Source organism: Lissotriton helveticus, chromosome 2_1 (assembly GCF_964261635.1).
Source record: "Lissotriton helveticus chromosome 2_1, aLisHel1.1, whole genome shotgun sequence".
NCBI lineage: Eukaryota > Metazoa > Chordata > Amphibia > Caudata > Salamandridae > Lissotriton > Lissotriton helveticus.
In genome coordinates, this window is record NC_136059.1 from 1,985,403,356 (window position 1) to 1,985,430,116 (window position 26,761).

General features: G+C 48.5%; 1 protein-coding gene across 4 annotated transcripts in view; it reads left to right on the plus strand.

Moving 5' to 3' along the window:
- ARFIP1 (ARF interacting protein 1) overlaps nucleotides 1–26,761 on the plus strand; it is a 366,293-nt gene that overhangs the window by 273,622 nt on the left and 65,910 nt on the right. For all 4 annotated transcript variants that reach the window (XM_078676937.1, XM_078676935.1, XM_078676936.1 and 1 more), the window contains one exon: nucleotides 24,139–24,296. In XM_078676937.1, the coding sequence (XP_078533063.1) occupies nucleotides 24,139–24,296 (158 nt within the window). The remainder of the gene's footprint in view (nucleotides 1–24,138; nucleotides 24,297–26,761) is intronic.

The window sequence follows — 26,761 nt, forward strand, 5'->3', positions numbered from 1 at the left end:
CCACCACAACCACCATGTCCACCACCACTACGTCCACCACCACCATGTCCACCACCTCTTCCACCACCACGTCCACCACCACCACACACACCACCACCACACACACCACCACCACTTCCACCACCACTTCCACCACCACTACCACCACCACCACCACATCCACCACTTCCACCACCACCACTACTACCACCACCACGTCCACCACCACCATGTCCATCACATCCACCACCACGTCCACCACATCCACCACCACGTCCACCACCACCAGGTCCACCACATCCACCACCACGGCAAACACCAAATCCACTACCGCCACCACCACATCCACTACCTCCACCACGTCCGCCACCACCACCACATCCACTACCACCACCAAGTCCACCACAAAGTCCACCACGTCCACCACCACCACGTCCACCACCACCACGTCCACCACCACCACGTCCACTACCACCACGTCCACCACCACCACGTCCACCACCACCACGTCCACCACCACCACGTCCACCACCACCACGTCCATAACCACCACCACGTCCATAACCACCACCTCCACCACCACGTCCACCACCACCATGTCCACCACCACCATGTCCACCACCACCACGTCCACCACCACCACGTCCTCCACCACCACCACCACCAGGTCCACCACCACCACCACGTCCACGTCCTCCACCACATCCACCACCACACCCATCACCACCTCCACCACCACCACCACCACCTCCACCACCACGTCCACCACATCCACTACCACTACGTCCACCACCACCATGTCCACCACCACCACCACGTCCACCACCACACCCACCTCCACCACCACCACGTCCACCACCACCACGTCCACCACATCCACCACCACCACCACATCCACCACATCCACCACCACGGCCACCACTACGTCCACCACGAGGCCACCTCACTGTATCTATCTATCACCCTTATTATCTATCTGTTGCCCTCACTCTATCTGTCGCCCTCAATCTATCTGTCGCCCTCACTCTATCTGTCGCCCTCACTCTATCTGTCGCCCTCACTCTATCTGTCGCCCTCACTCTATCTGTCGCCCTCACTCTATCTGTCACCCTCACTCTTTCTATCTATCTATCTATTGCCCTCACTCTATCTATCTATCGCCCTCACTCTATCTATCTATCGCCCTCACTCTATCTATCTATCGCCCTCACTCTATCTATCTATCGCCCTCACTCTATCTCCCTCACTCTATCTATTGCCCTCACTCTATCTATCGCCCTCACTCCATCCATCTATCTATCTATCTATCTATCGTCATCACTCTATCTATCGTCATCACTCTATCTATCTATCGCCCCTCACTCTATCTATCGCCCTCACCCTATCTATCTATCTATCTATCTATCTATCTATCTATCTATCTATCTATCTATCTATCTATCTATCTATCTATCGCCCTCACTCTATCTGTCGCCCTCACTCTATCTGTCGCCCTCACTCTATCTGTCGCCCTCACTCTATCTATCTGTCGCCCTCACTCTATCTATCTGTCGCCCTCACTCTATCTATCTGTCGCCCTCACTCTATCTATCTGTCGCCCTCACTCTATCTATCTCCCTCACTCTATCTATCGCCCTCACTCCATCTATCTATCTATCTATCTATCGTCATCACTCTATCTATCGTCATCACTCTATCTATCTATCGCCCCTCACTCTATCTATCGCCCTCACCCTATCTATCTATCTATCTATCTATCTATCTATCTATCTATCTATCTATCTATCTATCTATCTATCTATCTATCTATCTATCTACCTACCTTTGCCATTCAGACAATGCACAAGCAGTCACTTTTACTCTGTGCCATACTGACAATGCACGTGCAGTTGGTTCCACCCCGTGGCATTCCGACAACGTGCGCGCAGTCTGACAGTGCACCACATCCAACCAATAGAGTTGGAAAAGAGCAAGCCAGTCTTATTTGTACACTTTCGACATTGCCCCTGTATTCTACGAAAGACCCAATATTCAGTTTGTGTACAAGAATTTGAATGGTTGACTAGGCCTAATGGCTCAGTGAGTTGAACGACTGCCGAAAACAAACGCATTGATGTGGAAATCATGAATTCGAATACCGGCAAGACTCGCCCCCGCCCTCACCCCCCCAGCCATGCCAAGAGCTTTCCCAGCATGCGCCACTCTCTCTCTGTTGCCACACGCATTATTAGGCAGCCCACCCCCCTCCCCATTGCTCACTGGTTGTTTTTTACTTCCTTAATTGTAGTTGCTGGACGCCCGTTATCCTTGACGCCAGCTTTGTTTTCACAACCATTAACTCTGTGACCATTTGTTGGACTCACAATACTTCACACCGTAAACAGCATCACTCACCACCACTCAACAACACAGCATCACTCAACACCACAGCATCACCCAACGCCACAGATTCACTCAGCACCACTGAATGCCACAGCACCCCTCAACGCCACAACACCACTCAACGCCACAACACCACTCAACGCCACAGCATCACTCAACGCCACAGCATCACTCAACACCACAGCACCACTCAACGCCACAGCACCACTCAACGCCACAGCACCACTCAACGCCACAGCACCACTCAACGCCACAGCACCACTCAACGCCACAGCACCACTCAACGCCACAGCACCACTCAATGCCACAGCACCACTCAATGCCACAGCACCACTCAATGCCACAGCACCACTCAACGCCACAGCACCACTCAACGCCACAGCACCACTCAACGCCACAGCACCACTCAACGCCACAGCACCACTCGCCACAGCACCACTCAACGCCACAGCACCACTCAACGCCACAGCATCACTCAGTACCACTCAACGCCACAGCACCATTCAACGCCACAGAACCACTCAATGCCACAGCACCACTCAACGCCACAGCACCACTCAACGCCACAGCACCACTCAGCACCACTCAACGCCACAGCACCACTGAATGCCACAGCATCACTCAGCACCACTGAATCCAACAGTATCACTCAACGCCACAGCATCACTCAACGCCACAGCATCACTCAACGCCACAGAATCACTCAGCACCACTGAATGCCACATCACCCCTCAATGCCACAGCACCAATCTATGCCACAGCACCACTCTGTGCCACAGCACCACTCTGTGCCACAGCACCACTCTGTGCCACAGCACCACTCTGTGCCACAGCACCACTCTGTGCCACAGCACCACTCTGTGCCACAGCACCACTCTGTGCCACAGCACCACTCTGTGCCACAGCACCATTCAGCGCACAGCATCACTCAGCGCACAGCATCACTCTATGCCACAGCACCACTCTGTGCCACAGCACCACTCTGTGCCACAGCACCACTCTGTGCCACAGCACCACTCTGTGCCACAGCACCACTCTGTGCCACAGCACCACTCTGTGCCACAGCACCACTCTATGCCACAGCACCACTCTATGCCACAGCACCACTCTATGCCATAGCACCACTCTATGCCACAGCACCACTCAACGCCACAACACCACTCAACGCCACAGCATCACTCAACGCCACAGCATCCCTCAACGCCGTAGCATCCCTCAACGCCGCAGCATCCCTCAACGCCGCAGCATCCCTCAACGCCGCAGCATCCCTCAACGCCGCAGCATCCCTCAACGCCGCAGCATCCCTCAACGCCGCAGCATCCCTCAACGCCGCAGCATCCCTCAACGCCGCAGCATCCCTCAACGCCGCAGCATCCCTCAACGCCGCAGCATCCCTCAACCCCACAGCATCCCTCAACCCCACAGCATCCCTCAACCCCACAGCATCCCTCAACCCCACAGCATCCCTCAACGCCACAGCATCCCTCAACGCCACAGCATCACTCAGCACCACTGAACACCACAGCATCACTCAGCACCACTGAAGGCCAAAGCATCACTCAGCACCACTCAACGCCACAGCACCACTCAATGCCACAGCATCACTCTGTGCAACCATTCAACAACAACTGGTTCAATTATGTTCTCTCAATGATTCAAGCTTTATTACAAATGTAACAAAAAGATGTTAATATTTCACTTCTGTTCTTGGATTTTCGTCCCAATGAAATACACTGAACATAATCTTCACAAAAGTTATTTACAAAAGTTTAAGCTATTGCCATTATAAATTACAATAACTTTTATTTAAGTATTAATTATTAAAACCCATTGATATTTGTAATATCAATACATGTAAGTCACGTAAATACAACACATATTGCATTACAAATGCTATAGGTGTCACATTTGCAAAAGTTATAACTATTGGCATTGTAAATGACAAAGCTATTAATTTAGCTATTTTCAAAAATACAAATAAATAAAAAATGTGTCATTTACAATACCAATAGCTCAAACTTTCCTAATGCGAGACCTATTGCATTGCAAATGCTTGTTTATAGCGTTTCCTTAGCTGCCTTACCCTATCCCAGGCAGCTGAATCAGGGACTGTTCTTTTTAGCCTCCTTATTGATTTTTTGAGTTTGCATTTCAAGGCTCGCAGCCCTGCCGTTGTTGTTTTACCCGGGTCTTTTATTTGGCCATAATTGTTTCTGCTTTTGTCCGGACGACATTAACGTAGTTAAGTCAGCCGTGAAATTTTCCAAAGCTTGAATTTTAGTCTGGGCCTCAACTTCGCTTGCAGTTATCTTCTTTTTAGGTTTCGCCTGGCGATCCGCTGCGCAGCAGCGTTCGCGCAGGCGAAATCTTTTGAGAACAGTCTGGGGCTTTATCCCGCCTCTCTGTTTCATTCCCTAGCTCCATAAATGGAGGCTAGCCATTGGAACAGGGATGCGTCACTCATTCCCCGAGCAGATTCGTGTGCGTTCCGGCGATTTTTACTCATCCCACCCCTATGCGAACGTCATTGCGGCAGTGGGCGGTGGTTTATTTATTATTTTTTTTAAGTTTTGTTCTCGCCTTTTTTAAAGTGTCGTTTGCAGGGGTGGGTTGCGCGATTTCAGTTTCCTGGCTTTGCAAAGAGGAGGGCTCATAGGTGCACCGAAGACCCGGGCTCCGTTTAAACGTTAACATGTTATTCACATATGTCTGCAGCAGGCGCATTCAACTGTGAATTATTCTACTGGCTAGTGGAGAAAATGCGCTCCAAAGATGTAGGCATGAAAAGACAAAGCGCTTAGAAACAACGAGTATTGATCACAACTTTAAACGAATACCAAGTTTCAGCCAAAGCCCTGAAAGAGACAGCTAAATTGAAGACGTTGTGAAGCCACGTATGTATGCTGCCACTACATGGATCTAAGCACCTCTCAGCGGCCCCTGCACGCTCTCACCTTAATGGTCCCGTCCATCTGGAGCAGTCAGCCAGTTGGCCCCACATTGGGTCACCGTCACCCTGGGTAAGAACAGCAGCCCCTTCCAGTGTTGTCCCCTGTCTCCCTCGTGACACAGAAAGGGCAGAGGACAGTTAACCGAATAGGCCTGAGTTTTTTTCTCCCTCTTTCGGCTACATTTGGGAAGTGAAGTCACTGGAGATGGGAAGGAAGCAGCCTGGTCCTGCCTTCAAGCCTCTCGGACCCGTCTGCGCACAGGATACGTGTTTATTTTTTTTTATTAATGCGTTTTTATATAGCGCGGACTTTACCCGAAGGCGTCAGAGCGCTTCACAATAGGTCTCTGCAGATAAGGGGTGCAACACAATGGAAGCCTTCTCCATCCCTCCCGGGCGCCGTGTGCCCTTTCCGAGGATGTCTCTACAGGATGCCCGAGCAGGAAGTGTGTGCGTTGAACGTTCAGTCTTTAATGCACATATTTTGCAATCGTTACTGGCTCGGCTGCAGAGCCTGAGTCACACACCCCGTCGCGTCCCACAGATTTCTCTACTGATGATTTTCCAGTAAAAGACTGGAATGTTGTGACTTGTGTCGCTCTTGAGCATTACATTAAACCCTCTTGGGTTTAATATTTGATGTTTTAAGCAATGCAGAATATCGCGGGCTTATATCATTTCACAAGATAAAATTAGAATTTGTAGCACCTTGAAACTAGGGTTCTATGCCCCCAAACGTATTATTATTTTATTATTATTAAGAATTAATATTGATATTAGTAGGAGTAGTAGTATTTGTGGTGATAGTATTAAAACGTTTACTATTCATGGTAATATTTGTGTTATTATTGTTAACGTTCGTACTGCTATACTTACGTTTGCTTTTAGTTTTACCCTTATACACACACATCTAGAAAAATTATATATATTCTTTCCAAATATGCAGAATATGTTTTGTTTTATACCAGTTGCGTGGGTGTGTGTGGCTCTGTGTGGTTCTGTGTGTGTGTGTGGGTGCAGATGCAATAGGTCACGCATTTGCGAGAGATTAAGCTATTGGCATTGTAAATGACAATGCCATTTATTTATCTGTTTTCAAAAACAACACATAAATACAACGTTTGTCATTTACAATGCCAATAGCTCTAACTTTTGCAAAGGCGAAACCGTTGCATTGTAAATGCTTGTTTATTTTTGACTGTAGTATTTCAATTGTGTCATTTGACCATTTTAGGCGTTTTAGGTCAACCTTATGTATGTTTCCTTCAACTGTTACATTTGCCTGATGTTTGATGATTTTTAACCTGAAGTGAATAAGCTGATATGAGTGATCGCTCCTGGTTGTAAACTGTATCGAGAAGTGGGAGAGGAATGGCATCAATGATACTGAGATGGCTGTATAGTCCAGTCTTGATCCTGTCTTTCCCCCATGGAATGTGTGTTTAGGTGGGAAATCGTCTGGAGTTCTGCCATTTATTACTCTTAGCCCAAGAAACTCTAGGACATTTACCAAACCTTGGCCTACGTGATCCACTTTTGACCTCGTTGGCTGGTATTCTGGAACCTTCCAAAATATGTTGTTCGATGCTAGAAGATCGTCCTCATCCGGGGTATGGATTAAGTTGTAATTAAAGTCCCCTGTGAGTATCAAATCCCATAAGGGAAAGGTGCTCCTGATATTTGTAATAATTGCAATTAGTTGTTTGTTGTGGCCCGATTTTTTCCTAACCAAGGGATGTGCGTACGTGTTTATCAGCAGGACGGTTTTTGTTCTACTCGCAGACCCAGATGTTAATTTGATCAGTTGTATATTAGGTCCTACTGAGGCCATCTGTTCGGTGTCAATTTTTAACTGTGTTGATATGTAGACTGCCAGGCCCCCTTTTGGCCGACCATAAGTTTTGGTTTTGATGGATGGGACTGTATAGTGTATGTAATTTGTGAAGGAGAGATCTTCTAGTGCCCAGGTTTCCTGCAATGCTATTATTTCATATTTTTCCCATTTGTTTAAAGGGGACCCGTTCTCCAGCCATTTTTTTGCCCCAGCGATGTTACATGAGAGCATTTGTATGTTGCTCAAGTCTTGAACTGCTAGTTTCTTTTCCATTGGTCAATGGCATGAATTCGAATTTAGCACTCCTGGCAGCCAGCCCCAGTTGTCCTTAGCCCTGTCCGTTACATGTGCCTGGTCATTCTGCGTCATTAGGCTGCTGCCTAATGCACCTTTGAGGAGTGTTTGGTTGTTCGGCGAGGTTTCTTTTTGCCTTTGTCCGTTGCTCTTGTTGGGGTGAATGGATTTCTTTCAGCATCCATAAAAATATTCCAGATTAGAAATCTGCATACAGTTATAGCCCATCAGATATTAAGCTCTGCATTTCTCGGCGTGGACAGAGTCAAGAAAGAATCTGATTTCACATCCAGGACGGTACAAAGTTCACACAGAGCACCAAAGCACCCCCTACAGGTGCACAGGACCACTGCTAAGATAAATCTCTAAATCCAGACTCGCATCTGGGGGTATACACAAGGCAAGGAATCTGCAGGTAGAGTATCCACCAGGAAAAACATTGCCGAAGGTAGGTAACTTCTTCAACCGGTGTTTAATTGGAGAACTTTTTGCAACATCCAAGCCCTAGGCATCCCATAGGCACTCTGTCAAGATGGGTGTTGAAACAGGGACTAGATTGTCAAGACCAGTACTCCATTGTGTCTCTGGAATAGGGCACCCATGTGGTATGATGGCCTGGGTTAGTTGTCTCCTATTTTAGACAACATTGGTGAAAAAGAAGAACCCTGCAGGACACTGCTTTTTAGTGTCCAGACTGTAAACCGGTAGAAAGGTATGGCATCTGATTGACTTCCGCGCTAAAGGAAGTAGAAAAACCAAATGAGAACTATGCTTGTGACCCGTAAAACAGGTTGCTGAGTCAGTAGGATGGAATGGTCTTTTGAATGCCGACAACCGATCCAGAAGGATCAGAGCAGCAGAGACTCCCTGATCCAAAGTGTCTTGTTTCACCCTGGGCAAATTGCCGCAATGCTTTTAGTCAATCATCCAAGAACTGACATGAAGTCCATAGGCTGGTAGTCAGTTGTTAGCTAATTACCGTAACCCTACATGTAGAATAGGCTAACCTGCAAGGAGTGGGAGACAATGTATATTTTTAATTATAAAGATAGGAGGCAGGAACTGATATGCAAGAATGAAGAAACATGACTGGACATGGATCATCAGGAACCGGATTTAACAATGCCGAGAACAGATGTTACTTCAACTTTTTTTAGTCAGACAAAACCTAGCCCAGGTTTTTGATTTGGATTAAGGATGAGGATTGGGAGTGAACTATGAGAGGTTTTTGTGAGCATATTTTTTTCATTTTGCAGGTGCAAATCGGTGCTAGATCTTCACAGCATTACTATGATTTTAATGTAGGAGCAAGTGCACAAATTGCTTTCAAAAAGGATGTTACATTTTGAACTAATTCCTGAGAACTGTTTGCAAAGTGTTGAATACAGTTGCAGAAGCATTTTGATTTTGGATGAAAGGGACATACTTGTAAGATTTCAGATGTGCTTTATCGCATTTTGTGCCATCCTCCGATTATTGCTTCAATGTTTGTTATCTAGCTGTCGAAAGACCATCCGCTTCTGTTTGAGGTATCCAGAGAACCTCTTGGTTTGTGGCTTATCGTTTTGAACACCTCCAGATGTGAGGGGGACTTCTTGATTAGGAACAGTATAATCAGGTAGAAGGACAGACTTAAAATGCAAGAGCTCATCATTATCCAAAGTTAACTTGGTACTGTGACATAGCTTGGACTGTAGAGATAAAAGAGTTGTGGATACTTTACATTTTTTCTAGGCATAATAGGTTTTCTTGTGTAACAGAGGTCGTATCCCAGATTTTCTCTGAAATAAATTTGGGTGGTGATGTCTCCAGAGCAGGGAACACTCATTCCTTTTGGGCCAGATGTACAACCCGTTTTTGGGTTTGCGAACCCGTTTGCACATGCAAAAACATATTGGGCCATGTACATAACCTATTTAGTGAGTCACAATTTTTTTGCGACTCGCTAAGTAGGTTTTGCTACTTGCTATTTGGAAAGGGCATTCCCTTCCACAAAGCGAGTCTCAAAACAATTAACTAATTGCGACCGCAATTGCGATCACAAAACACTTGCAACTACCACCTACTTCAAGTAGGTGGTAATGCATTTGCAAATGGGAAGGAGTCCCCAGGGACCCCATCCCATTTGCAAATGCATGCGAAATAATAAGAAAATTGAACAAAAACGTTTAATTCTTTTTTTTTTTTTTTTTTTTTAAATGCCTCCCATTTTCAATTAAGGAAACTAGGCTGCATTTAAAAAAAAAGCTGCTTTATTAAAAAGCAGTCCCAGACATGGTGGTCTGCTGAGCCCAGCAGGCCACCATCCCTGGGAGGGCTGTCATTCACATTGGGCTCGCAAATTGCGAGAAGTTTTTTGATATTAATGAGCCTCGCAATTTTTTACCCCATTGGGAATCGCAAAACAGTGTAAACACACTGTTGTACATTTCCTTTAGACCTCGCAATTTGCGACTCGCAATGTGTCACAAATTGTGAGGCGCTAAATTAAAGGGTCGTACATCTGGCCCTTTGTGTCCTGATTAGATCATGCATAGAACCTTAAAAAGTGCTTGGCCCACGTAATAATAAATAACATAAGAACTGCACGTAGGCTAAAGAAACAGCATATTATCAGCAATTTAAGTGATTGCTCAGGAAAGATAGAACAGCAACACTACATTGCATTGATCCCTCCTTCATTTTGAATGAACAATATGGTGAATGTCATATGTTCCTTAAAAGATTAATGCAACCGTTCTCCTCAACCCCATCCCTTTTCCTGTGGCTTCTTGGAGTGTAATTTATTTATATCCTTGTGTAATAGAAAATGTAAAATCTTGATACAACCTGTCATTTAATCAAATTTCTGTAATAAAGATTATTTTGCTGTGATGAGGAAATCAAATAGTTCTTTCTGGTGAACTGGCAGAGAATGCTCCTTCAAAAAGGGGCGGGGGTTTACTATCCGTCTCTTTTTTTCTTCCTCGTTTGTTGCAAGTTTAGGGCAAAGTTTAGGTGAGTGTCAATGAGGGGAGGGGGCATCAGAATAGCTCTTTCAAGTGACTAGAGAACTTAATAATAGCCTAGACTCCTATGAATAAATGAGAGCACATGGATGCTGGGAGATGAATTTTGGGGGAAGAGGGGTAGTGCTTAATTTGAGTCGCTGGTAGTAAGTGGGTCTCACTAGCACTGATTTTTGAGGACCAACACTTATTTTTCTTCATCAGACTTTGACTCAGAGCAAAAGAGAGAAACCGTGAAAGTGGCAAAGGAACACAAAGACTGAGAAAATATGACAAAGAAAGCAGGGAGGAAAACGAACCTGAAACAGTGAGATAAATGAGAAGGAATTGTCTGGTAGTGAATGACCGAGGCATTAGGTGAAATCAAGAGTTTGCAGCATTGACTCTCCCGTGATATTTGATAGTGTTTGCCACAGGCTTCTGAGCAAAGCTTTGGGCTCCAATACTTTTAAAAAAAAAACAAATCGTGCAGCGGGAGTGGCGGGAGCTAACATTTACAAATTTTGTTTCTAACAAGGCTGATCCAACGTTTCTGTAGTAGGGGATCTCTGTGTACAGTCATAATCTGTGAATAGTCCCGCCCATGTGCGTGGACCCCTGAGCAATCGAAATAGTCTCTTAAGTTGTCCTCTTCTGCAGTCCTGCATAGACACTTATGAGAAAATCAAAAACAAATCATGCAGCCTGAAATTAACACGGCTACACTGGCCAGCACTGCATCCTGAAGTGAAAAAGGATAGCCAAATAATATTGGAATTTGCACATTTTGCTAAGTTTCACACCTAGAGAAACTCCCCTTCACAAAAATCCTTTGTCATGATAGAAAGGAAGGAGTGGACAGACCAGCCCCGTAGGCTGTCATTATTTGTCTGGAAAAGGGATACAGTGCCTTTAAGGAACCCTCCAGAGACCCTCGGTATCCCATGATGCACAGCCAAAGGCAAGTTACTTTCAGTTCTTTTTTCCGGCCCCTGTTAGCAGGACCCTGGAGCATTGAGCTCTACCTTTATTTGTATTTCTTCAATTTTTTGAGCTTTTTTGATAGTTTCTGTGTTCGACGTCTGGGGCCTTTTTCTTCCATTTGCTGTGTTTTTTGGGCAGCTAGGCCACCTTTTTCTTGTCAAAATGCCAGCTTTATTTGACAAGTGCCCTGAGTGTGGCAGGAAGAAGGCCAAATCAGACTCTCACTCTGTCTTCCATCTTCTCATGTTCTTGACTCCTGTGTCATCTGCAAGTCATTCTCCAGGAGGACCCTGCTGTCAGGGAGAAGATCTGTCTTCAAGGCATGGAGCAGAGGAGACATCAGGATGCAGGTGGAACCTCTAGGCAAGTCGCAAGAAGGCCCAGAAATGGCACCGGTCCCGTCGGCGTCGAAACGTATGACGACGTAATGCTCCCCGTCGACCCAGGGCTCTGGGTCTAGTCGACGTTCGGCGTCGAGGGGAAGGACGTCGAGACCTCGGATGAGGTCGACGTCGAGGACATCACAAACGACGTCGACACATCATCGTCGTCGATCTGGGTCCCGAAGACATCGGCGCTCGCAGTCAACGTCGACACGCAGGACGTCGTCGAGAAGGAGATCGACGCAGTCGAGGAGCAAGTCGACGTCGAGGGGCAAGTCGACGTCGAGGGGAAATTCGACGTCAAAAAGGAAGTAGACATCGAGAAGATAGTCGACGTCGAGGAGGAAGTCGACGTCTAGAAGGAGCTCGTCGTCGAGAAGCCTGTGGTTAGCATTTCCACATCTGACAGTCCTAGGGGTCACGGCGGCACCGGAATTCGCCATCGGGAGACACCGCCTCCAGAGCGCCCTCTTCGAGGCCTGCCCCCAAGGGGAGGAGAGTGATTCGTACCTCGGACTCGGACTACTCCAGGACCTATTCACCATCTAGGTCTCCGGAAACGACCCAGCCTGTGGTCCCTCGTCTGTTGCCTCCACGGCCTCGGACGCCACTGTCTCCTTCGCCTCCTCCTCCTCCTCCGCCGCCTCATCCTCTTGCTCCACCTCCACCACCACCACTGCCTCCTCAACCTCAGCCTGTGCCTGTGATTCCGGCTGTGCCCAGAAGGTCGCAGCCGGCACAGATCCTCGACCAGATCTCGACATCGTCACCGCCGCGACAGGTCGCGGTCCAGGTACACTAGGGACACGGATTCCTTGCAAAACTTTCCGTCCCTACCAACGATGCTATTCTTCTCCGCGTTTCCAATGCGGGCAGGGTCTTCAGGCTGGACAGCAGCAACAACAACAGTTTCAGCCGCAGCCCTTCCAGAGACGTCAAAGGGGCAGCGGCAACCAACAGTCCACATCGGGGACCAAAGGCCCGGCTGGGTATAAGCCCTGAGGGATTACTTCCCCCCCCTCTTCTGTTACCCACTCCGATGGGGGGTAAGCATTCAGAACTACCTGGCAGATTGAAGAAAAATGACTCAGGACAAGTGGGTGCTGAATATTGTTTGCAATAGATAGTCTACGTTTTGTCCGCCCTCCTCCAGCTATTCCACCAGTTCGCTCACAGTACCTGCTATGCGGACTCCAAGCGGAGGCTGATACCCTGTTAAGACAAGCATTTGCAATGCAATGGTCTCGGCATCATTAAAGGTAGAGCTATTGTCAGTGCTCATGACATTTTTTTTCTTTAAATCAAAAATAAATGGGCATTGTCATTAACATTGCCAATACACAGCACTCTGCACTCAACAGCACACAATGCTCTGCACACTTGCTCTGCACTCACTGCTCTGCACACTCACTACTCTGCACACTCACTACTCTGCACACTCACTACTCTGCACACTCACTACTCTGCACACTCACTACTCTGCACACTCACCACTCTGCACACTCACCACTCTGCACACTCACCACTCTGCACACTCACCACTCTGCACACTCACCATTCTGCACTCACCATTCTGCACTCACCACTCTGCACTCACCACTCTGCACTCACCACTCTGCCCTCACCACTCTGCCCTCACCACTCTGCCCTCACCACTCTGCCCTCACCACTCTGCCCTCACCACTCTGCCCTCACCACTCTGCCCTCACCACTCTGCCCTCACCACTCTGCCCTCACCACTCTGCACTCACCACTCTGCCCTCACCACTCTGCCCTCACCACTCTGCCCTCACCACTCTGCCCTCACCACTCTGCCCTCACCACTCTGCCCTCACCACTCTGCCCTCACCACTCTGCCCTCACCACTCTGCCCTCACCACTCTGCCCTCACCACTCTGCCCTCACCACTCTGCACTCACCACTCTGCACTCACCACTCTGCACTCACCACTCTGCACTCACCACTCTGCACTCACCACTCTGCACTCACCACTCTGCACTCACCACTCTGCACTCACCACTCTGCACTCACCACTCTACACTCACCACTCTACACTCACCACTCTGCCCTCACCACTCACCACTCTGCACTCTGCACTCACCACTCTGCACTCACCACTCTGCCCTCTGCACTCACCACTCTGCACTCACCACTCTGCACTCACCACTCTGCACTCACCACTCTGCACTCACCACTCTGCACTCACCACTCTGCACCGTGCACCGTGCACCGTGCACTGTGCACTCTGCACTCTGCACTCTGCACTCACCACTCTGCACTCACCACTCTGCACTCACCACTCTGCCCTCACCACTCTGCCCTCACCACTCTGCCCTCACCACTCTGCACTCACCACTCTGCACTCACCACTCTGCACTCACCACTCACCACTCTGCACTCACCACTCTGCACTCACCACTCTGCACTCACCACTCTGCCCTCACCACTCTGCCCTCACCACTCTGCACTCACCACTCTGCACTCTGCACTCACCACTCTGCACTCTGCACTCACCACTCTGCCCTCACCACTCACCACTCTGCACTCACCACTCTGCACTCACCACTCTGCACTCACCACTCTGCACTCACCACTCACCACTCTGCACTCACCACTCTGCACTCACCACTCTGCACTCACCACTCTGCCCTCACCACTCTGCCCTCACCACTCTGCACTCACCACTCTGCACTCACCACTCTGCACTCACCACTCTGCACTCACCACTCTGCCCTCACCACTCTGCCTTTACCACTCTGCACTCACCACTCTGCACTCACCACTCTGCACTCACCACTCTGCACTCACCACTCTGCACTCACCACTCTGCCCTCACCACTCTGCCTTTACCACTCTGCACTCACCACTCTGCACTCTGCACTCACCACTCTGCACTCTGCACTCACCACTCTGCCCTCACCACTCACCACTCTGCACTCACCACTCTGCACTCACCACTCTGCACTCACCACTCACCACTCTGCACTCACCACTCACCACTCTGCACTCACCACTCTGCACTCACCACTCTGCACTCACCACTCTGCACTCACCACTCTGCACTCACCACTCTGCACTCACCACTCTGCACTCACCACTCTGCACTCACCACTCTGCACTCACCACTCTGCACTCACCACTCTGCACTCACCACTCTGCACTCACCACTCTGCACTCACCACTCTGCACTCACCACTCTGCCCTCACCACTCTGCCCTCACCACTCTGCACTCACCACTCTGCACTCTGCACTCACCACTCTGCACTCTGCACTCACCACTCTGCCCTCACCACTCACCACTCTGCACTCACCACTCTGCACTCACCACTCTGCACTCACCACTCACCACTCTGCACTCACCACTCTGCACTCACCACTCTGCACTCACCACTCTGCACTCACCACTCTGCACTCACCACTCTGCCCTCACCACTCTGCACTCACCACTCTGCACTCTGCACTCACCACTCTGCACTCTGCACTCACCACTCTGCCCTCACCACTCACCACTCTGCACTCACCACTCTGCACTCACCACTCACCACTCTGCACTCACCACTCTGCACTCACCACTCTGCACTCACCACTCTGCACTCACCACTCTGCACTCACCACTCTGCACTCACCACTCTGCACTCACCACTCTGCACTCACCACTCTGCACTCACCACTCACCACTCTGCACTCACCACTCACCACTCTGCACTCACCACTCACCACTCTGCACTCACCACTCACCACTCACCACTCTGCACTCACCACTCACCACTCTGCACTCTGCACTCACCACTCACCACTCTGCACTCACCACTCACCACTCTGCACTCACCACTCACCACTCTGCACTCACCACTCTGCACTCTGCACTCACCACTCTGCACTCACCACTCTGCACTCACCACTCTGCCCTCACCACTCTGCACTCACCACTCACCACTCTGCACTCACCACTCTGCACTCACCACTCTGCCCTCACCACTCTGCACTCACCACTCACCACTCTGCACTCACCACTCTGCACTCACCACTCTGCACTCACCACTCTGCACTCACCACTCTGCACTCACCACTCTGCACTCACCACTCTGCACTCACCACTCTGCACTCACCACTCTGCACTCACCACTCACCACTCTGCACTCACCACTCACCACTCTGCACTCACCACTCTGCACTCTGCACTCACCACTCTGCACTCACCACTCTGCCCTCACCACTCTGCACTCACCACTCACCACTCTGCACTCACCACTCTGCACTCACCACTCTGCACTCACCACTCTGCACTCACCACTCTGCACTCACCACTCTGCACTCACCACTCTGCACTCACCACTCTGCACTCACCACTCTGCACTCACCACTCTGCACTCACCACTCACCACTCTGCACTCACCACTCACCACTCACCACTCTGCACTCACCACTCACCACTCACCACTCTGCACTCACCACTCACCACTCTGCACTCACCACTCACCACTCTGCACTCACCACTCTGCACTCACCACTCTGCACTCACCACTCTGCACTCACCACTCTGCACTCACCACTCTGCACTCACCACTCTGCACTCACCACTCTGCACTCACCACTCTGCACTCACCACTCTGCACTCACCACTCTGCACTCACCACTCACCACTCTGCACTCACCACTCACCACTCACCACTCTGCACTCACCACTCACCACTCTGCACTCACCACTCACCACTCTGCACTCACCACTCTGCACTCACCACTCTGCACTCACCACTCTGCACTCACCACTCTGCACTCACCACTCTGCACTTTGCCCTCACCACTCTGCCCTCACCACTCTGCCCTCACCACTCTTCCCTCACCACTCTGCCCTCACCACTCTTCCCTCACCACTCTGCCCTCACCACTCTGCCCTCACCACTCTGCCCTCACCACTCTGCACTCACCACTCTGCACTCACCACTCTGCACTCACCACTCTGCCCTCACCACTCTGCCCTCACCACTCTGCACTCACCACTCTGCACTCACCACTCTGCACTCACCACTCTGCCCTCACCACTCTGCCCTCACCACTCTGCACTCACCACTCTGCCCTCACCACTCTGCACTCACCACTCTGCACTCACCACTCTGCACTCACCACTCTGCACTCACCACTCTGCACTCACCACTCTGCACTCACCACTCTGCACTCACCACTCTGCACTCACCACTCTGCCCTCACCACTCTGCCCTCACCACTCTGCACTCACCACTCTGCACTCACCACTCTGCACTCACCACTCACCACTCTGCCCTCACCACTCTGCCCTCACCACTCTGCCCTCACCACTCTGCCCTCACCACTCTGCACTCACCACTCTGCACTCTCCACTCTGCACTCACCACTCTGCACTCACCACTCTGCACTCACCACTCTGCACTCACCACTCTGCACTCACCACTCTGCACTCACCACTCTGCACTCACCACTCTGCACTCACCACTCTGCACTCACCACTCTGCACTCACCACTCTGCACTCACCACTCTGCACTCACCACTCACCACTCTGCACTCACCACTCTGCACTCACCACTCACCACTCTGCCCTCACCACTCTGCACTCACCACTCTGCACTCACCACACTGCACTCACCACTCTGCACTCTCCACTCTGCACTCACCACTCTGCACTCTCCACTCTGCACTCACCACTCTGCACTCACCACTCTGCACTCACCACTCTGCACTCACCACTCTGCACTCACCACTCTGCACTCACCACTCTGCACTCACCACTCTGCACTCACCACTCTGCACTCACCACTCTGCACTCACCACTCTGCACTCACCACTCTGCACTCACCACTCTGCACTCACCACTCACCACTCTGCACTCACCACTCTGCACTCACCACTCACCACTCTGCCCTCACCACTCACCACTAAAAATACAGAAAGCGGACACCTCCCTGTTAGAATCCTAGGGAAGAGAAGACGCGCCCAGAGATGACCACGTGAGCTCGTTCGCATGGGGAAGGAACATCGCTTAATCTTAAATACCATGAAGTGATTGTACTGTGGAAGAACGCCGCTACTTGGCCAGCATGGGCTCCAACTTGTTAAGCTCTTGAGATAACTAAATTAATTAGCGTGAATGCCCTTGTGGGAAATCAGCCCATTCTCTTGTACAAGCCGCCCGTGAATACAAAGAGAACACAGGCTACCTGATGTACGGCAGCCAACCAAAACACCGGCGGAAAGCAATTACTTTCCGTCAGGACCGTACACTTCTCATAATAAGCGCCAATGGACGCGACATAAAGCAATCTGCAATGCATCTTTGTTCTGCGAAATAACCGCTCGCGGCCCGCATCGCTATTGTTTAGGAACTAATCAAATGCTACAGCTGGCTGCGCCGCACGACGCCAACATAAATAAGGTCGGCACTTTCACACTCACCCCTTGCATGCAACCATTGTAACTCCACAGACCACACTTTGTCCCCAGCAGTCTCTTAGTATCGCGGCCGCCCCGGAAGTCAGGCACGGTCGCCTGTGACGGGGGCGGGGCCACGTTCAGACCGGAAGAGGAGGCAGGCGGAGTCGTTGCGTCTCGCGGCCCGGGGCTCCTGTGAGCGGTGTAGAGCCCCTGGGCCGCGCCAGCAGGAGTTTGGGCGCCGCGTGCTGAGGTAAGGTAAGTTCCAAAAGGCTGGAGCGGGATTGGTGCACTTGTGTGTGTGTGTGTGTATGCTCGTGTGTGTGTGTGTGTGTATGTATGTGTGCGACGGTGACGGCGGGGGGCGGGGGGCCTGGGTGCACTTGTGTATGTGCGCGCGTGTGTGTATGTGTCAGGGGTGTTGTCTGTATGTATGTATGTGCGTGCGTGCATGGGCGCTTGTGTGTGTGTGTATGCGCATGCGTGTGTGGTGCTTGCGCTTCCCAGGAGACAGCGCCTGGCCACAGCGCGCGTTCCAGTTACAAATCGCCTCGAAGGATGCGCGCGGCCGGGACTGTCTCCTGGGAAGCACGCTCGGTGACATAAGATCTCGGCGGAGACGCGCTTCCGCGCGTCTTTAGCCGAGACCTAAAAAAGGGCGATAGAACCTGTTCCTCAGTCTCAAAGGGGAAAGGGTCTATACTCCAGGTTCTTTCTTGTGCGCAAAAAGGAAAAAAACTAGTTCAGGCCCATTCTGGATTTGCGATAAGCAAACAAATGGATTCGCAGAGAAAAGTTCTGTATGCTGTCCCTGCATCAGATTTATCCTCAGCTGCATTGAGGAGACTGGCTTTGCGCCATAGATCTGTAGGACGCGTACTTCCATGTCCCTATTGCAAAGAAGCATCGGAAGTTCCTGCGGTTCCTAGTCGGCACCAACCACTATCAGTACACAGTACTTCCTTTCGGCCTGAAGTCGGCACCCAGGACTTTTTCAAAATGCATGGCGGTGGTTGCAGCGCACCTGAGAAGGAACAAGGTGTTTGTTTATCCGTACCTGGACGACTGGGTAATCAAAGCATCCACGTTCCAGGAAGCACAACTACATTTCAACAGTACAGCTGTTCTGTTAAATCGATTTGGTCTGCACATCAACATATCCAAATCTGTCCCGACTCCTTTTCAGTGTCTGCAGTACTGAGGAGCCTCCATCGATACTCTCAGGTCAAGCGTGTGTCCTTCGGAGGAGCGACGCTTATCGATCCTTCGGAAGGCTCAGGCTCTCATGTCCATTCCAACGACGACGGTGAGGACGGTATCCTCTCTCATGGGGTCGTTGGCCTCTTGTATCTTTCTCACTCCTCATGCACGCCTCCACATGAGGCCGCTACAGGAATGTCTGGAGGATTAGTGGGACCAGTCACGAGGGAGCTGGGAGGACAGGATCCAACTGTCTCCGCATTCTCTACAATCCCTGAAGTGGTGGTGTTCGCCAGTGAATCGCCTAAAAGGGATTCCGTTCCACAAGGAGATACTGACTCTGACCATTGTGACAGACTAGTCTCTCCAGGGCTGAGGAGCGCATTCATACCACCTTCAGATACAGGGCACGTGGTCTCAGACAGAATTCACATATCACATCAATTTTCTGGAACTCAGAGCTGTTCATCTAGCGCTGAAAGCCTTCCACCTGTCCTTTCAGACCAGTTCCCTGCTTGTACAGATGGACAACACAACAACAATGTATTACCTGAACAAACAGGGGGGCTCAAGATTGCACACACTGTCTCAGGAAGCGCAAGCGATCTGGAACTGGCTGTTGGCCAGGGGACTGACGATAATGGCTACTCATCTGCCGGTCGTGCCTAATGCTCAGGCAGACGCACTCAGCAGGCTTGTTCAAGAAAACCACGAATAGGTCTTAAACGACGAGGTGTTAAGAGACATCTTCGCAAGATGGGGCACTCCAGAAATCGATCTGTTTGCCACCGCAGAAAACAGCAAATGCCGAGACTTCGCCTCCAGGTTTTACCAACCGGGGACGCTGGGGAATGCACTGTGGATCAACTGGTCGAACAGCTTTCTCTATGCTTTTCCACCCATTCCCCTGATCCCAGCAATGCAATCAAGCTGTCCCAATCCAGGGCCAGGATGATCCTCATTGCTCCGGAATGGCTTCGGCAGTGGTGGTTCACCAACCTTCTACACCGGTCTCTCCTGCCGCATCTTCGACTTCCGTGTCGGCCGGACATTCTCACGAAGTTCGGAGGGCAGATGGTGCATCCCAACCTCTCGTCATTTAGTTTGGCAGCATGACTCCTGAGCAAGTGCAGTATGGACATTTAAACCTGCCTCAGAAACTGCATGGAGATACTAAAAGAGGCAAAAAGACCGTCTACAAGGACTTCCTATGCATACAAGTGGAAGAGATTCTGCATTTGGTGCGCTTCCAAGATGCTGATCCTACATCTTGCAAGGATGATGTCATTCTTCCGTACTTGCTGCATTTGGCTCAATCTGGCCTTAATTTTCATTCTATTAAGGTTCACCTTGCAGCTTTAACTGCGTATAGGAAATGCCCTTCACAAACGTCCTTTTTCCAAATCCCTGTTATCAAAGATTTTCTGGAAGGTTTGAAGAAGGTTTTTCCTCCCATTAGGCGTCCTTCACCTCGGTGGGAGCTAAATGTGGTGCTATCTAGATTGATGAAGGAGCCTTTTGAACCTATTCATAAGGCTTCTTTACAGCACCTATCCTGGAATGCAGCTTTAATTGTGGCTATAACATCGACTCGCAGAGTGAATGAGATCCAGGCCCTGTGTTTCCAAGAGCCCTATACTGTGTTTCATGCATCTACGGTTGTCATGAGGACTCACCCGAAGTTTCTCCCTAAGGTGATCTCTGATTTCCATGTGAATCAAACGATCACTTTACCAACGTTTTTTCAACATCCTTCCTCTCCGGCGGAGAGGTCCCTTCATTCTCTTGATGTGAGAAAGGTGTTGAAATTCTACTTAGATAAGACCAAGTAGTTTCGTAGATCGGATCAGTTATTTGTTAATTATGGATCGGTAAGGACTGGTCTTGCCACCTCAAAACAGTCCATCTCTAGATGGATTGTGTTCTGTATGCAACTGTGTTACCAGAAGGCTAACAAGACTCTAGGTGGTAAGCCTAAAGCTCACTCAACCAGGGGCAAGGTGGCTGCAGAGGCTTTGCTATGTAATGTTCCCATTGCAGACATCTGTAGGACTGCCACTTTGAAGTCGGTCCATACCTTTGCTAAACACTACTGCCTGGACTCTGATGGCAGAGCAGATGCTCAGGTTGAGCAGGCTTCGCTGAGAAATGTATTTGCACAGTAGTGGTTTTGTCTGTTTCTTCCACCGCTGGGTTGGTTTGTTTAGGATGCGCTTGCCATTCTATTCACAGATTATGACTATACACAGAGATCCCCTATTACAGAAGGAGTAGTTTCTTACCTGTAACTCCAGTTCTGTAGGAGGGGTATCTCTGTTACAGTCATAAGCGACCCGCCCTCCTCCCCGGTGGATGAAACGATGATATCCTGAATGCTACAGGCCTGGCTTTATACACCTTCAAAAAGAACTGAAAGTAACTTGCCTTTGGCTGTGCATCATGGGATACCGAGGGTCTCTGGAGGGTTCCTTAAAGGCACTGTATCCTTTTCCAGACACATGACAGCCTATGGGTCTTGTCTGTCCAACCCTTCCTTTCTATCATGGCAAAGGATTTTTGTGAAGGGGAGTTTCTCTATATGTGAAACTTAGCAAAATGTGTAAATTTCAATATTATTTGACTATCCTTTTTCACTTCAGGATGAAGTGCTGGTCAGTGTAGCTTAGTTAATTTCAGGTTGCATTATTTGTTTTTGATTTTCTCTTAAGTGTCTATGCAGGACTGCAGAAGAGGACAACTTAAGAGACTATTTCGATTGCTCCGGGGTCCACACACATGGGCGGGACTATTCACAGATTATGACTATAACAGAGATACCCCTACTACAGAGCTGGAGTTACAGGTAAGAAACTACTCCTTCCTTCTGGCGACCTTGGCTTGGAGGGTCATATACGGGCTTGGCCTTGGAATACCTCCAACACAGCTGCCTGCAGCCTTCCTCAAATTGGGTTTGGTTGGCTGACATTCACACCAGCCCTGAAAACCAAACTGCTGCAATGTCAGAATTGAGGACGGCGCGGCACACATTTCAGTAAAAAAATAAACTCCACCACAAGATGGCAGCCTTTTAGTGGGCCACATGAATACCACAGCAAAACCTATAGTGGCTCTGCCTAGAAACAGAATGAAGAACTAGAAAAAACCATGTATGCTGTTACTGACTGAATGTTCTATCCCTCATTAGGTAAGTCAATGTCCTAGAATATTGTTTTCCCTACCGATATTTAAAAGTATACAACTGTTGTAAAAAGCACTGGCACAGAACTGAAAACCATGAAGATTGCTGCCTTGATGGAGTAGTCCGCATCTCAGTACCCTCTCGTTTCACCTCATTTCGTTTTAACTTGTCTACCCTTCAAGACCCCATTGTGATCAGGTTCAGGCTCCGAACGCCACTAGTGTATCATTTGCCAAACCCAAAAGGATGACTAGAAGATGTGGAAGATCTAATAATCTCAGTGAGCTAGGCAGCGCTGCTACCAAGAAGTTCTGGGTCAGCTCGTGCTTTATGGGAGTCAAAAGGCACCTAAAATGAGTCCTTTTGAACGGGGTGAGTGCTATTGATTCAACAGCTGGATTGAGCCACTCCACTGCCTAGACTCAGAAAGAAACCATCTCCATTAACAAGGTGATAATGTCATGATCCACTGGACAAGATTAATTATTGGAACCAATAAGAATACTGCCGTGTTCAGCAACCTGGTACAACTTGACAGTTTTGTGAGAACCCTTCAACACCCACACTAATGTGTATCAATTACCCACGTCACACAGCGAGGCATTTCTGTGAGAACTCTTTCAGTACACTTCCATCACTCTGGCTTGCATTCCTTACGGAATATTCCGGCAGGATTTTAAGTGCATTTCAACAAACACCTACCTGTCTGGTCCCCCATCTTGCTACATCTACGACGAGCTATTCAAATATGTTTATATACACCTATGTAACTGATCACTGGAGTCGAGCCACTGCCATGGTTGGTGCTTGGTATGAACTCGCACCTATAATAATTTGTCAAGATGACTCACTAACGGATTCTCATAACTAGTTATTCTGCCCTGGGGAGCGCTATGCTCAAACACTGGAGGAAGTTATTCAATCCCTTTCCCTTTCCCACTAGCCACCAGCCCTTGCCTTCTCACTTGCAACCCTTCTACTTTCGCCAGCAAACTATGCTTCTCACTCTACCACGCCTTACTTTCCCGAGCACCACACTCTTCCCATTTACAATAAAATAATGTCTAAGGCTGTTGTGAGAACTGATAAGGATTAAGCAATACAAATGAAGCTGAGCGTTCGCCACCAATCTAACTGGTTGATACTTAAGGCCTAGTTTATAGATTGGTGCTGGTGTTAAAGTAGACGCAAATAATTCCCGTGCTGGTGTTTACTCTAGCGCCAGTCTCTTGGTTGGGTGTAAACTCTTACTTTTACTACCATCTATAATGGAGCCTCAATTTAGCGAACAAAAAAGAAATGAGCTAACAAACTGCTTGTGCCCATTATACTCAATGTTTCTGAACAGCTCAATCCGGTACAAAGCCTGGCGAGGACCGGGCTGAAATTTTATTACTGCCATGGGCTTTCAGCTCTCCAATTGGCTCCGCCTCTAAATTAATTGCTTAGCGCCAGCAAGCTATAGAGGCTAGTTAAACATGTACTTCATCTGTCTAATAATTTAGTCCTTTCATTTTTGGTTACTACAAGTCTGATCTTTTTTTATCTGTTTTTGGTTTTTAGGAAGAATTTGGATACAATGCAGAAACCCAGAAACTTCTAGCCAAAAATGGAGAGACTCTTCTCGCAGCTATAAACTTTTTCATCTCTAATGTGAACACCTTAGTAAACAAAACAATTGAGGATACACTGATGACTGTGAAACAGTATGAGAATTCAAGGTAAATAATAAAAACTGTTAACCACTTTCTTTTAAGAATTTTTACATGCAGCCTCTTGTATAATCTTTAGAACTATTTTATCTCAAGTGTATGTATTATGTGTAACTTATGTAACGAAATTTCCTATTGAAACTATTCCCTTTGCAGGCTCTTTCTCTTTAAAATACACAAAGCATAAGCTGGGACCCTCGGACACTTTTTGAACAGTGACAGGGTGCTGGTGTGGACGGGGGGTGGGGGGGTTGTCGCAAGGTGTTGCTCTGGTGTTGAGTGAAATGGTGCCTGTCACCATAGCTAATTAGTTCTGTTCCCATATTGTTGCCCAGGTAATGTGACTCCGGACTCAAAGCTGTGTCCAGTGGTTACTGTGCTCAACCATGTTCATAACCTTATTTATTTGTTATAATTTACTTTAAAGGTGAACTTATTGCCTTTGGGGTTTAGAGTATAGTATATGCAAAAAAAGAAACAAATATACCGGACGTTTTGGTGTTTGGCAGCTAAGCATAGCAGCCGAAATCCTGAAGCTTGCAGTGATATTCTCCAGATTTCACTGATCCTTAGGGTGCTCAAAGAAATGAGGGAACCTTGTGGAGTCCTTCCTATAGCTCCCAGGTGGCCCGCCTGTTTTAGTTTACGGAGCTCCTTCTCCTCTTTGAACGACCGCCCATCCAATTGCAACCTATACCAACACTCTTAAGGATGAACCAAAGCCAGGTCCGTCATCCCAACCCGACATCTCTTCATTTGTTGGCCTGGCTCTTGAGCTTAATGGGTTTGCCAACATAGAAATGCCTTCCAATGGTCAAGAAGTTCTTGCCAATACCACAGCACAGACCACAAACAAAACCTATAAACTTACGTGGAAGAGATTTTGAATATTGTGTACGAACTCTGATGTCCAATCTTTCAATTCCTCACAGGAACAGATACTCCTGTATCTACATCATCTAGCAAAACCTGGTCTTTCTCACTCTTCCCTCAAAGTCTATCTGGCGGACATCTCCAGGTTTCAGCAAACCAGTAATTCGCCATGGTTATGTTCCTCAAGACTAATAAAACAACTCTTTTAAGAGATTGTTCTGAATGTTTCCTCCCGTAAAACTTCCTCACCCTACTTAGCATCTCAATATTGTACTGTCACAATTAATGAAACACCTGTTTGAACCAATTCATAGGTTAGACCTAAAATTAATTTCTGGGAAGACAGCGGTTCTTTTAGCACTTACTTCCGCAAAGCACGCGGGCGACATCCAAGCTTTTACAATCAAACCGCCTTTTCTCCAATTTTAAACTGACAGTGTAATTATTCAAACTAATCCTCAGTTTATTCCAAGACATTCACTTGAACAAAGCAGTTATATTAAAGACATATTTCCCCAATACTCAGACAGTCGCGGAATGAGAGTAACATTCGTTAGATATCAAAAGATACCTCAAATTCTACATAAACAAAAAATTAACAACATAAGCAAAGCAGATCAGTTTTTTGTAGATTACGGCGATATCAGAAAAATGCTTTCCTGTCTCTAAGCAGACTCTAACAAGATGCATTGCTTCAGCCATTCAATTTTGTGATCAACCAGCAGGAGAACCATTCTCTACTAAGGTCAGTGCCCACTGTACCAGAGCTGTCTTGACCGCCACAGCTGTCTTTGTTGATGTGCCCTTTCATTAGATTTGCAGAGCAGCAACCTGGTCTAGCAGGCACACTTTTACTAGACATTACTACCTTGATGCAGCATAAAGCATAGATGAAGCTGTTGGACAAGCAGTTCTACTTCATCTCTTCCAGTAAGGTAAGCCTCTACTCCTTCCTCCATGCTATGATTCAAGCATGTGAATCTAAGAAAGATACCAATACTGGAGAACAACAGTTGCAAGTAAGTAACTAATTTTCTTACTTGGTACAATCCCAAACGTTTTGGAGTAGCTTGAAGGTCCTGTCCATTTTTTGTGGGGGTTTGGGGGAGGGATTCTTGTGGTTTTGCAGTTTCTTAAGCTGTTGGTGAATAGGTTTCCTCCAGTATCACCCATGAAACTTCAGTTTGGTCTCAGCATTGTTTTGGCTCATTTGAGGGATCACTTTTCAAACTTCTGCACAGGTACTGAGAAATAATAAACATTGCTTTCCTGGTGGTAAGAACTTCAACCGCAAGGTTGTGTATTACATTACACATCACTGTAGGCAGGTATGCCATTCACAGTGTTTAAAAAGGGCAAAATACCCTCGAGAGTAAAATAGTCTTACCTTATTAAGGAGGTGACCAATTTGATTCCTCACCAATGTATTAATCTTTCTTTGCATTCACCTAGAGCTAGAAGAGTGGCCGTACTGATTGGATGCAAGAAAGTCTCTCGCTGTATTTACTGTTATGTAAATATAATATGGACCTTCAACTTGTGGTCACCTATGGAAGTGCTTTCAAGAGTGTGGCTGTAAGAAAGCAGTGTTACATTGGATA